Here is a 14,645-nt window from a genome sequence, read left to right as displayed (position 1 = left end):
ATTGCATATTACATAGTCACCTTATATTTTAAATAGCTGTATCCGCTTAAAATTCATTTAGCAGATGGTAGTTACTGTCTGCAAACCTTACTTAACATCATATGATATGGAGATCTGTCAAACTTTCAATTTTGAAGGAACTTTGGACCTTAACATTTGCTTGAAAATGTACAGAAAGAAAACCTCTTCCTTTTAAAAAAAATCTTGTAATAGAAAACCTTAAAATTCAACCCAAAGCCACAGGCTATTATGGTTTATTCTGCTAGAAGAAGTTGATAAAATGTTAGTGGCCCAGTTTTGAACTGCCACAAATAGGCTGAAAGCAAATTATTGTTGCTATACCAAAAGGAACATGAAGAACTAAGGACCAAAGAGATTTATGAAAGCAGACTATCCCCTAAAATTGTGGAAAGCAATATTTTGTTTATAGCAAGGGAATTAATTAAAATATATTTATCTCAAAGGATAATTTTCTATAGTGCTGATGCTTTGTTCAAAACCATCTAAATGGAGATTTAAATGATTTACAAGAAAATGCAAGAGTGAATATGGATAAGGATAAAGAGGCAGGTAAAAAAGTATAGTTTTCTGGAAAGGTCACAAAGAATGATTTACCACCTAAAATAAAGGAGTTGTCATATAATAAGTGAAAATGGTGAGCTTTTAATTGGCCTAGCAATTAGGAGGAATGCAACATTAGCAGAAAAAGCATTTGGAAAAGAAACAATTAAGTGCTGAATTGAAAAGAACATCCAGACAGACCAATGTATTAGAGACACCATGCTAGCATTGTTATTGTTTCTGATGCTTTTTAGTCCATTTATTTCAGAGTGTGGTATGTTCAAAGACTAACCCCTTTCCCTTTCTATGGAATATGAGAAAAAATAGGCTTTGGAGACTGATATACTTTCATTTGAATAGTTTTTATTTTTTATCATTTTAGGGTCCAGTGATTTTAAATTATCACCCTTCTGCCCTAACATTTTAAAATTGAGCAGTTACTACAGATTATTTTGAAGAAAACTGTATTTTTAAAGCATACTTTACTTTTTTGCATGATTTCATTCTATTCCTGTTCATTTTGGATGGTGAGAGGGAGGGTACTCAGAATCTTGCCCTTCAGGAAATGTCCTCAATTAATTATTTTATCCTTAAACTAAATAGTTGAGTTTAGGAAGTCTTGTGGAAACAGACAGACAGAGACAGAGAGACAAAGAGACAGAGACAGAGAGAGAGAGGCAGAAAGACAGAGAGACAGAGAGCTCAAATAGAACCCTTTAATTCCTCAATGAATCCTCAACTCTATTTTCTTTGTGGAATTTTTAAAAAGTTTCTATTTGAAGAGCCAACATTAGAACCCATTCATTATTACAGTTCAAAAGAAAAATATGGTCTTAGTTAAGGGCTATTCCTCTTTCTTGGAGAGTTCTCAGCCCTTTGGTGTACCATTTTTTCCAGAGTCATCACGATGCTTGACAAAGAGATGATCATACCAAATCATGGAATCTTAGAGCTGAAAAGGGTTTATGATTATGTAGTTGAATCCATGTCTAATAGAGTGTCATAGGGTGCTCTTTTGCCGTCTCTGACAAATGGGCCCTTGGCCTTTGTCTTAAAAATACTCAGTGAAGAGGAGTTGGTGCCAGGGCTTCTGAGACCACTCCCAGGTTTACATCCAGGATCCTGCAAACTTCCTAAGGCATCCCATTAGACTTTTGGGTAACTCCAATTTGTAAGCAACTTTCATCTTATAGCATCTCAACACCAGAAGGAGTCTCAGAAATTATCTCTTGCTATTACAGATGAGATCATTAAAGTTAAGATAGATGAATTTTGCCCAAGATCACACATTAATTAATGACTGTCCTGTGACTCAAGTTTTTCCTACTCTCATTTCAATGATCTTACTGTTATACTGTTCTGCTCCCTTAGAATGCTACAAATTCTAGATTCTAGAATCCTTTTTCTTTTTCAAATAAGATAATGATTTTATTGTTTCATTAGTTTTCAGAAAAAAAAATCCTTTAACTCATACTTAATGTCATTTGCTGAAAAATGGCATTTGAGACCAATTTTCCGATCTAAAAAAGCAATAGAAGAAAGAATGGGTTTGTTTGCCATATATTTGAGTATGATGTTCAGTTGTTTCAGTCATGTATGACTCTTCTTGACCCCACATGAGGTTTTCTTGGCAAAAATACTGGAGTGGTTTGCCATCTTCTTCTTCAGCTTATTTTAAAGACAAGGAACCTGAGGCAAACAAGATTAAGTGATTTGTTCAAGGCCATACAACTAGTAAGTGATTGAGACTAGTTTTGATTACAGGTCTTCCTGATTCTAGTCCTGGTGCTCTACACATTGCACCACCTCACTGGCCCATATTTGACTTTACCATTGCAATTGTGTCTAAATTGGTATATTTGTTGTTGATGAAATTATTAATGTGATAAAATCACAAAATGAAATCGATTTCACTGTAAACAACTGTTAAATACCAAAGAGGGCTCTCTCTTTGTGAAAAGGTAGTTAACAACAATGTATGACTCTAAAGAGAAGATACTGAAAGTATCAAAAAGGTGCTTAACTTTTTTACTTTGATTTAAAAAACACAAGAAATATATATATATATGTATATTTACATACATATATGATCACTTTGGAATTTAATAGTGCAGCAGAAAAGGACAGTAAGAACAAAATATACTATAATATAACATGATATATAAGAACATACTGAATATGGAACACTACTAAGACATTTTGAGAGTTACCACATTTTTGGCAAAAATAACATCTTCCATCAAAAGCTCATGGTCTATTAGGGAAATGAAGTCTGAATATTTCTAGCCATAAAATATATTACTTAATAATAACAATAATAATATCTATATGCTGCTTTAAGTTTTGCAAAGTGCTTTACATATTTTCTCTCATTTGATCCTTATAAATGTTCTTTCAAGTAGGTATTTTATAGATAAGTAAATTGAGGAAGACAGAGGTTAAGTAAATTTCTCAGCATAATACTGCTAGTTAAGTATCTGAGGCAAGATTTGAAGTTGGGCCTTCCTAATTCTAAGTTTATATAACACTATAATGACCTAACTATAGATTTAAATATGATCCTCATTTTGCTGTTGAGGAAACTGAAGCAGAGAGATATTAAGTGATTTGTCCAGGATCACATAGCTAATAAGTGTCTGTGATTGGAACTGAACCTACATCTTTCTGATTTCAAATACAGTATTCTGTCCATTGGACAACCCAGTTGACTATGCAAATTTCTATGTATAGCAAAATATTAAATTGTGGGAAAATTATAGGGAAAGTTAATCCAAACACTAGAAAAATTGAACTGCAAATAAATTTTTTTAGGAAAAGTTTTTCTGACTATGAATTCTTGATCACAGCATTCTACTATGCCAAAACATTTTTGGCTGCTCATTACCCTTAAATTAAAATCTGTTCTACCTATTCCCAATTCAAAATTTACCACAATTTTGATACAGTGCAATTTTCCAGCCTTATTTTGTGGTTTTCTCCCTCAATCACTTTATATTCTAAATAATTTTTTTTCCTATCCTCTAAACCTTGTTCATAGTTATTCAGTTCTCAGCCTTTGTCCATGTTATCTTTGCCCTCTTGGTGCCCTCTCTGATACCTTCATCTCTTGACATCCAAGTGTTCAAAGAAAAATTTACCCTTTTTGATAGGCAAAAAAAGAAACTGAAAATTAAGTATGACAGAAAACACCAATAAAATGTTGCAAATAATGAATCACCTAGCCTGGGTCCCAAAACTTGAGACAGAAAAAACAAAGAATGATGAATTAGAATAATATATTCTGTCTTCACTACACCACTATTTCCAACTGTCAAATTTATATTCTCTTATCAATTCATTATTTTTCTTAGAATTTTTATGCATTATAAAGTTGATCACTTTGTATAAGATAGTTGCATAGTTTTATTTTTAGACCCAGTTGAGATTCAAATATTTTTAAAAGCAGTGGACAGCTATAATTTTCTATCATGTATGCATATTTTTTCTTAAGTGCAAAGCCAATTACCTCTCCTATATTGAATTAAGTAGATCTTATTTTCCTGAATTTCATGCTTCTTTGAATTATTTTGAGCAAAATCACTTTATTGATTCATAATACATTATATATATATGATAATGTATTTGCTTTTATATTTTGTTTTTCAAATGTGTTATTTATTCAAGAGTTATTTCTCTTTAATAAACAACTATTCAGATAGTCAAACCATTTTACTCTTAAAAGAATATTTTATTCTAACATTTTTTACTTTGATTATTGATAATTGGATTTTAACCACATAAATCATTCTTGAATACAAATGCCTTCAAATTGATACCTTTTTGTTTCTTTCTTTCCTTAGGAAGTTAAAGAACATGTGGCATTTTTAATAACAGTTCCAACAGCCCTTGCTATTTTCTTCGCAATATTTATTCTCGTCTGCATTGAATCCGTTTTTAAGAAGCTGCTTCGTGTTTTCTCTTTGGTAATATGGGTTTGCCTTGTTGCCATGGGATATTTATTCATGTGTTTTGGGGGCTCCATCTTTCCTTGGGACCAGGTAAGATTTCAAAATATTTTCATAATTTATTTTCCATGATTATATTATCACTTTGGTACTTTAGGTCTAACCTGAATACATCCTATTTCTGTAGGTAAATTGTTGTAATTCATTCATTTCACTTGGGGTCAACTCCTCTTGATCCCAGTTGGGGTTTTCCTGGCAAAGATACTGCAGTTGTTTGCCATTTCTGTCTCTAGCTCATTTTACAGATGAGGAAACTGAGGCTCTAACAGGGTTAGGTGATTCTCCCAGGGTCACACAGTTAGTAAATATCTGAGGCTAAATTTGAGTTCAGGTCCTCCTGACTCCAGGACAGACACTCCATCCACTGTGCCTCGTAGCTGCTCATATATGACTTAGTTACCTTAAGTCGATAGTTTAAAAATAGCCAAGTTAATGGATAACACATTTTAATAATGTTTTCCTGTCAATTTATTCAAACAGAAATAAGAGCAAAAACAACAACTTAGTCACCTTTAACTAAACCTAAGCCTTAGAGACTGGAAACATAGCCAAAAACAGATTTATGTCATCAACTTTCCTTTATATAGACAGATTTCTGAAGAGCTGCTGTCAGGGAAGGAAAGATGTTGAAAGCATTTCATAAATAAAAGGGAACGTCTGAGCATGAAAATGGGTAATAAAATATTAGCTTGGAGTTTTGCTGCATAACTGAAATTCCTGCTACTGGGGAGGCTGCAGATGGTGAATCACTTGAGTTTGGGAGTTATGAGTTGCAATAGGGCTAAAAGCCAGTTAGATGTCCTGGTAGTTGGAGAAAAGGAAACAAGGCTGCCAAGGATCATCAGGGAGCCAAGCCCATGAAAGGGGAAAATGGGGAGATGCAAAACAAAACATAAAAATGAAAACAAAAACAAAAAGAAAAGAAAAAATTATGAAAGACAGGCATATTTTAAAAGATTTCCCCCCTACATATCTACTTTTACAATGAAGATATTTTTAGCTTATAAATTAACACACATTTATAGAAAGGAAGAACATAAAGCCTGATACATGGTTAATAGATTCTTATTCTTCTTCAAGCTGTTTATAGGAAGTCTTCTTATATGACTCAGTCAAGAGTCAGTCATTAACCAGGAGATAGGACTAAAGAATAGAAACTAAAATACCTGTCATAAATAAATACAAATGATGTGTCTGGAGAACCCTCTGGGAAATTGTGACTTTTAAGTACCTTGTTGGCCAATAGGCTTTCTAAGCATAGCACAGGAGCCCCTCTCCATGTGCTTAATTATACTGGTAAATCAGAAGGCATATACATTTTAAAGGCATTAAATTAGATAGAAAAGAAAATGACAAGAAAGTATTCGCTCATATGCATGTCTTCAAAAGAACTATCACCCGCCCTGGTATGAGAGGGAGATTGCATATATATGATCAGAGAACATCCATGCCTCGTAGTCATGTGGGGATTCAGAAAATGCTTAAATGGCTACAGGGAACTAGTTCATCTGGCCAGAAAACTATGGAAGACAATGGCCAGGGCATTTGTGTGGCTAGGACTATTTACCCCTTTGACACTGTGCAGCGATCAGTGTCCTCTGGTGGTGCCATTGCTCTACTCTCTGCTACGTTTTTCTCAGTGCCATTTCTTAATTCAGTAGTGAACCTAATTGAATGCTGCTGGGTGTTGTATCTAATCTCATCATTTCTGCTGGGCATCTGTAAATCTATGGTCACTAAACTATTCTTTACTGCTATAGGCTGGACTAAAGCTCTTCAATCTCTTCAGGGCACTCTCCTAAGCTCTGCTGCCATCTACTGTGGCTTTGGGGCTCACACACTTCCCTTGGACAGAGCAGCTAATTAATTCTCTTTTAAGGCATGGGACTAGCCAAAAAATCAGCCATGGCTAGCAGGAGATACCAAGCTAAGATGACTTTTTAAATCTAAGCTCTGGAAATGAGGTTACTTTCCCTCACAAGATCCTCCCTGATGGACATGAAGATGAAAGCAGAGGAAAGAACAAAAGACTAGGTAGAAGTAGGCAGGTCCATATATTTGGAGCCTTGTTGTACACCCCAGTATTTGTTTTAAGAATATTCCCATAAGAAAATCACTCTTTTTTTGTGCCACATTCAGACTAGCACAAACTTTATTCTTTTTCTTACACGAAGAATTCAGAGAACCCTGGGAAGAGTTACATGAAATGTTACAGAGAGAAGAGAAAAAAAGACAGAAGAACAATATGCAAAATAATTCACAAGTATATAAAGTAACCTTAAAAGACAGCAGAAGGCAGATCAATCATCCTGAATATTCATTTGGTGATAGGGAACAGATAATGAAGCATTTCCTACTTCCTGGTAGAGAGATGCAGGGTTATTTAAGTGTGGAAGGCAACATTTGTTATCAGAAGCAATTATTCTCTCAGTTGGCTTATTTTCTTTATTTGTTCCAAGGGAGATTTTACTGGGGAAAGAAATGTTTATCAGGAATTAATGGATGTAAACATTTTATTAAAGTTTTAATAAAACATATTTAAGAGTATTGCTCTCTAAAGTTTATCTGTTTTATTAATAGTAGAAGCATAAGAAGACTCTCAGTCTAGAATCTATTGATTTGCAATTGTGTTCATTATGATTATTTCCTAAATTTGCTAGCTTAATTGTTCTATAATTATCATTTTAGTTCTTCTTGAGACTTGAAATTAGAAAGGAGAAAAGAGAATCTTCCCTCTCATAATGCACCAACTATTTGTAACTGAAAAGGAATGAAGTATCACCAATAGTAGTCTAGTGCTGTTTTGTATAGGGCAAAAGAAAACAAGCATTTATTAAGTACCTACCTATGTGAGGTACTGGGCTAATTAAAATGCATTAAAATAATATAAATTTCATCCTTAAACCAGTCCTGGGAAGGAGGTGGAATAATTATCCCCATTTTACAGTTGAGGAAACTCAGACAGTCTGCAGTCAAGTGACTTATCTGGGATCACTCAGCTAGGATGTCTTTGAGGCTGCATTGCCTATTCCCAAGTCATTTAAAAAAGAGAAAGACAATAATATATTTAATATGTTCCACTTCAAAAGCAGTAATGTGCAGCATATTCTTTAAATATGAAAAAATGAATTTATAATACATCTGTAGTTTAAAGGCTAAGATCAAGTAATTTAGATAATTAATTAAACTTGAATGAAATAGCATCATGTTCTTTTTTTATGGAAGATCTTCAATAAAAGGACAAATATTCATTTTTAGGAGACCATAAAGCTGTATTTCCTGTTCATGTATGAGTTGAATTAGATGATCTCTGTGCTCCCTTGCAATTGAGAGATTCAGTAATTCTGTAAATATTTCATTACCTGTGGGAAATGAACAAATGATGGGTAAGAGAACTTGCAAAAAAAGCAAATATTGACATAGAAATTTTCTACAACAATACTTCATGGAAGTTTGGGATATTATATGGGGAAAATTTTAAGAGTTATAGGCAGAAATCCTGTTTATTAAGATTAAGATTAAAGTAGTGATTATTAATAAACTCTAGTGTCTCATTTCCTAAAATGGTATTGACAGTGCCTGCCCAAAAAGAAGTTATATAAGATCTGAATGAGTCAGATTTAAAGTTATTTTGTGAAAAATCATTTCACTATAAAAAGGAGTAGATGTATTTTTAGGAAAATAATACAATAATGTTGCTTTCAATTATTTTCATAAAATTTATTTAGACTTTGTTCATGAGAGAGAAGTCTTTGAATTTAAACCAATAGCAAAAGAAAAAAAGGCAATGATGTGAATGGGGTGATATCAATTATCAAGACATGGGATCAGATACCACTCCAAATTCAAAGAGGAATTGCTATCTGAATTTATGAAGGATATACTGTATGTGAATGAAAACAGGGATCTTTTGCATTTTCAAGCAACAAACAAATAAAAATTGTAGATCTTACTGTCTTACTCCTTTGACATCTATTTAGCCATGAACTGTTTTAAGTGATTTTTCCCCAAATAACTGAAGCTTCAAGTGTATTTAAGGCATTAGCAAGTTCTTAAATGCTTACTTCAACTTTTTTTTTAACAAGAGAAGATGTCCCTTAAATATTTTATAGTCTTTCCTACCTTTTAAAATAGAAGATATCAAAAATAATTTCCTATCACTTTTTATATAAACATCATCATAACTACCCATTTTATATTGTATGTAAAATAGCATAGCTGAAGGAGAGCTAGAGTACAAAATACATCTCATTGGAGCATAGGCTTTGGGACAGCTGTTTCTGGAACCCAGAGAATTTATGTTTTCTTTTTGGGTTGACTCTATTCTGGAAAGTTTCAAGCTGCTGGAGTACAATTATTACTATTGAAGTTTTTTTTCTTCTAAAATTTACAAAATTCTAAGTATTAAATCCAAATATATAGCATACCCTTAGGCAGTATGATTTGGTTGAAAGAACACTGATAAGTCCAGTCAACAAACATTTATTAAACATTTAGTGTAGATCAGACACTTTGATAAGTACTAGAGATAGAGATAGCAAACAAACAAAACAAAAACCCCTCTGGAAAGGGAGACCTGGGTTTAAATCTTGTATATCCTGTTAACTGTGTAACTGGGAAGCCCACCTAACCTATCTGGCTAAAACTTCTTTGTCTGTAAAAGAAATAGTTGTTCTAGATGCTCTTATGCTTCTGTCTAGCTCTTAACTCTAATTTGGCATTATTGTTGTTATATTTTTCCTGGAATCAAGTGATTTTGTATTGCTTATGATATCAAATATGTTTTTCTGGCAATTAAGAGCCTTTGCAATCTGGCCCTAACATACCTTTCCAGCAGTATTTCAAATTGTACGTGTGCCCACTGAACACAAGCCATATTAAAGTATTGACTGTTTCCTGACTTTGTGCTGAATTTTTATACCTCTCATATATCCCTTCTCATCTTTTCCTTCTAGACCAATTTGAGTTCTCTATATCTCCTCTCAGAGAGATGTGTTTTTCACCAATTTTTCTAGAGAATAGTTTTCTTTAGAGCACAGAAGTACTCTTATTTGTTATATCTGTTAAATTGCCTTAGTAGGGTATGAGTTTATTAAAGTCAAGAACGGTACAAAAATGTTCATTTTTCCAATCACATAGAAAGCACAGTTACCTTGCCCATAACAAGCACTTAATATGTGTTTGTTTGATTAAGTTAATGATGATGTTGATGATATCAACAACAGTAATATACATATTTTATATACACTTTATAGTTTTACTAAATTCTTACATGCATTGCAACCTAACAATAATAAATATTATATTTGGTATTTCATTTGTATAATAGATTTGTTAGTTGACGTAGACTGTACATAGCTTTCCTCTGATCACAAAGCTAATAAAAGTAAGAGGATGAATTATGATTTTACATCTCTCAATTCCATGTATCCATTCTTTACATAGGGTGGAGAATCTCCTGAAGATTTCCTACTGTTGTAACAATGGAATGTCTTTCTACAACTTCCTTTTGTATCATATTACTACTCTGTGCTTGCAGATCTACTTGTTGGGGGTTGGAAAAGGAGGCAAACATATCCTAATGTTCTCTGAAGGATATCCTATCTAAAATATTCATTTAGTAGGAAGCTCCTAAGCTATACCAGCAAACACTGTCAGCTCTACAGGAAAACTGAGGAACTCCATTGAAAAGTCCTTTCCTGTTAATCTCTTTGAGCTTGGTTTGTGAAAACCAGAGAAATGAAAAGTGAAAGATCAAGAATTTTGGAAGCAAAATATTTATTTATTTGAATAAAACTATTTATTTTACTCTATAGTTTTTTTTTTGAGAGATTCAAATGACTTTCCTGGAAGAAAAATATACTATAGGAGCAGCCTGTTGGCACAGTGTATAAACTACCAGAGCTGGATTCAAATCTGGCCTCAAATACAAACTGTGTGACTCTGAACAAGTCACTTAACCCCATTTGCCTAGCTGTTCTCCTTCTGTGTTCGAGTTGTTACTAACTCAGAAAGTAAGGGGTAAAAAGAAAATAGACTACCTGAAAGGGTGTCTTCCTACTTCAAGATAAGTAGAGTGTTTCTGTATCAGAGGTCAAATAATACAGTATACTCCTTATCCACAGTTGCAATTTCAGTTATCTCCAGTCAGATACAAGGTAGCTTGGGTTTCACTTACCTTGTGATCAACAGCAAAATGTTGGAGGTCCTCTTGAAGTAACAGTCTGGTCCTTGCAGGGATCTCTTCCATGTTCATTTTCACCTTTTCTGGGTTTTCTTGGAGGGGAGGAGAGGAGAGGGAGGGGATCACCCAGCAAAGGGGCAGGAGTTGGGAGAGAGAGCACATATATATGGGGTCAGCAAGTGTTCACTTATGTCTATAGTTTCAGTCACCTATCATAAGTCTTGGATTATATCCCCTGCAGATATAGGACCCTACTGTATTTTTTTACTAAATTATTTTCTCAAGATCCTTTGAAATAAAATTATCTAAACTTGAAAACTAAAATTACAAAACTAAATAGAAACTGTGAATGTGACATTTTAAACCTAATGACTATTAGCAAATGTTTATTTTTTATTTTTTCATTACTTAGAAATAAATCAATGATCATGAAGAATCAAATCCACAAATTTGCCCAATCATATTTATTTTTTCCATTTGAATAAGTTTATTTAGTCAATTTAGAACATTATTCCTTGGTTACAATAATCACAATATTTCCCTCCCTTCCCTCCACCCACTCTTCCCACAGCCAATGCACAATTTCATTGGGTATTACTTGTGTCCTTGATAAGAACCTATTTCCATCCAATCATATTTACCTAAGAGCCAAGAGAACTTTTAGAATTAATGTCAAGGTTTTGGAAATGATGACTTGCCGCTGGATAGTCAAACTCTTGGGGAGTGTTCTTTTTTTACTTTTCTAGAAATATCTACATTAGAATAATTCATGTTTGTGATATACAACAAATGCATATACATATATATATATATATATGCTGACATAATGTTTGACATGTATTTCAAATGAAGGTTAATCAATTTTATCTCAATATTTAACTTGAAGACTGACACTGAAAACAGAGCAATTATGCCTTGATTTGTGTAAATTCCCTGCTCTAGATTTTGGGACAATACAAAGAGTTCTAGTTTTAGAGTGAAAGAAGATAGGCTAAAATCCTAGTTCAGATGTTTCCTATTTGTGGCATGTTGGGCAAGTCATTTAAACTGCTGGGGGTCCTCAATTTACTCATCAGTAAAATTAAGGTATTGGAATTGTTGGCCTATGACATCCTTCCAAGCTTTATACCTGTGAATTGCTTTCATGTGACTATAATACAATAGAATAAACATCAGTTTTGGAGCCAAAGGACCTGGGTTCAAACCCTGCTTTCTTATATTTGATGTGTTACCTTGGGAAAGTAGTTTAACTTACCTGGATCTCATTTTCCTCTTCTGTGAAAATGCACTATTGGACTAGATGGAATGTTGAAATTCTTTCTAGCACTAAAAATATAAATATATGAATATTCATTCCAAATTTTGAAAGGAAAAGGGGGGTATAGGTGATGTAGATAAAGCCAAAGATGACTAGAACTGGACCCTACAAATAAGATTGCAGAAAACTGCAACAGTTTATCAAAAACAGCTAATATAATTTAGTACAGTTTATATTTCATTCCCATTCTCTACATTTTTGTGGTTATTGGTTATTGGATTATTTGGATAAAATTTTGAGTCTGGACAAAATCATTTCCTCATTCACTAGTTAGTCAAGAAAAAGTTCTAAAGATCAGTGGATAATACTTTTATAGTCAGTCATTAATCATCTTCATATGTAAGGAATATCTTACTGTTCAAAGACAGATGCATTCTTCATGCTTTTATCTAGGAGTATACAAAATAGCTCAACATGTGTTTATGTGTATTTTCTTATAAAAATAGATCATTCATATATAAACATTTTCTTTTTTGAAGAGGGAAAAAGTGAAAGAAAAATAGGTTTTTGTTAGCCTTGTAAATGACTTAGTTTGCTTCTATTTGGAGAAACTATTCAGATGCCATGCAATTATATATATATATATATATATATATGAATATGAATATGAATACCCTTGTTAGATTTTGAATTAAGATGAAGAAAACTAAAAAAATCAAGCCATCATTTGACCTCCAAGAATCCAATTTTTTCATAAGTTAGTGATCATGTATGGTATATGTTTTTAAAAGATAAGAAAGCAAAGAAAATAAATAGGTGTTTTTTAAATTTTTTTGTACAAAAACATGCATTTTGTGTAATATAATTTATATAAATGAAACATGTCAGATTTAGGGATTTTAAACCAGGGGTGAATTTGGCTTAAATGTTCTATACAATTTGAGATGACTTGAATTGTAAAGTGGGAAGATGATAATTCTAAGTTTCCTTACCATCCCATTATATTCATTTATTAAATATGTTTTAAGCTCCCATTAAGCATCAGGTAGTATACTAGGTGCTGAGAATAAGAGGAAAATAATTAAATCATCTCTCTCTCTCTCTCTGTTTCTGTTTCTGTCTCTGTCTCTGTCTCTGTCTCTCTGTCTCTCTCCCTCTCCCTCTCCATTGTTGTCAAAATCTACATTACATGTATGTTTTTTGGCAATTTTCAGAATGCCTACTTTGGTTTGGTCCTATTTGTACTTCTTGAAATCTTTTCTCTTCTTCTCTTTCCAGGATGGCTTATCGTCTCATTAATGACAATCATTAATCTTTATGATGATTACTGACTTTAAATTTAATTGCAAAGGGATCTTAAGGACTTTGTATTTACTAAGCACAAAATGCTGAAATAATTTTGTTTCAACTGAAAAATAATTCAACTATTCAAACAGCAAATAACCACAAAGGAAATAACATGCATATATGGCAAATGAACAAATTGTTTTCTCTTTTCTCCATCTCCTGTTTTCCCTATATTTTTATAGTAACAGGGATTATTTCTCTTAGCCCAATACAATAGCTATCTTTGTCTATTTTTCAAGTGACTACAGGCATTCATTCTCCCCCTTTGCTCCCTTGTCTTATGGACATTTTAAAAATACTTCTTTAGTTTGGAATTAAATAAAAAAGTTGAAAGGCATTGACTTGTGACCATCTTTTTTCATGTTTTTTATTAAGCTAAAAAATAACCTCGTTTATTTTCTCTCCTTACCAATTCCTCCCCATTGGGGAAAAAGGAGAAGGATTATAACAAACATTAATAGTCAGATTGGTATAAGCAAACATGAAAGGAACAGATCCCAAGAAGCCTGGGGAAACTTGAAGGAACTCATGCAGAATGAAGTAAGAAGAACGAAGAGAGAAATTTTTGCAAGATCAAATCCATTTGTTAGTTTGTTTTAAACTCTGTAATTGGGTCAGCTTTCTATCAGAGAAGACAAATAATTAACTATAAGAGATTTGAAGGAAAAATCTTATATTTAGGGGACACTGATAACACCTCACTCTGAGGGTTATTATGAGGATAAGACTCAATGTTTGTTAAGCACTTAGCATACTGCCTGATGTGTGGTAGGAACTTAATAAATGCTAGTTTCCTTCCTTCCTTCCATTTAAGGGCCCCTGAAATCTGTTCTTGCCCTACTACCCTAGTCTTATTTCATCGTACCCCCACCTATCAGTCAGATGGGAATACCGAGTTTTCTCCAGTCTGATTCTGACCTTTCTGGCCTATGGAAACTACTTTCATCCCTCCTTCCATATCTAGAAAACATCCCTCCATACTGATTTCATGAACTAGCCAGGGTTTTGCAAGAGATGGGGGAGAAGAACTTTCTAGACTTCTTATACATCTGTTACTAATACATTTTAAAGAGCAAAAGTTTGACTGCCATCTTTGCACTATTAAAATTTGCGGTGGATTACCACTTATATTTAGCAAGTGATTTATGAAATACATACATACCATGGAGTTTTTCTTTTTCTGTTTCTGTTTGACTGGGAGACAGAGGTTTAATAACCTCAAAGCTAAATAGGTGACGTAGTTTAGTAAGCAAAGAAAGTGTTCTTGACCTCCAGACAAGTTGAGGGGCAG

General features: G+C 33.2%; 1 protein-coding gene across 1 annotated transcript in view; it reads left to right on the top strand.

Moving 5' to 3' along the window:
- Window positions 1-14,645, top strand: part of ADCY2 (adenylate cyclase 2) — a 580,155-nt gene that overhangs the window by 15,182 nt on the left and 550,328 nt on the right. Inside the window, 1 exon segment of the mRNA XM_001363655.5 lies at window positions 4,401-4,598. Within this exon segment, the coding sequence (XP_001363692.2) occupies window positions 4,401-4,598 (198 nt within the window).

This window comes from Monodelphis domestica, chromosome 3 (assembly GCF_027887165.1).
Source record: "Monodelphis domestica isolate mMonDom1 chromosome 3, mMonDom1.pri, whole genome shotgun sequence".
Lineage (NCBI taxonomy): Eukaryota > Metazoa > Chordata > Mammalia > Didelphimorphia > Didelphidae > Monodelphis > Monodelphis domestica.
This window is presented reverse-complemented; position numbering and strand designations above follow the sequence as displayed.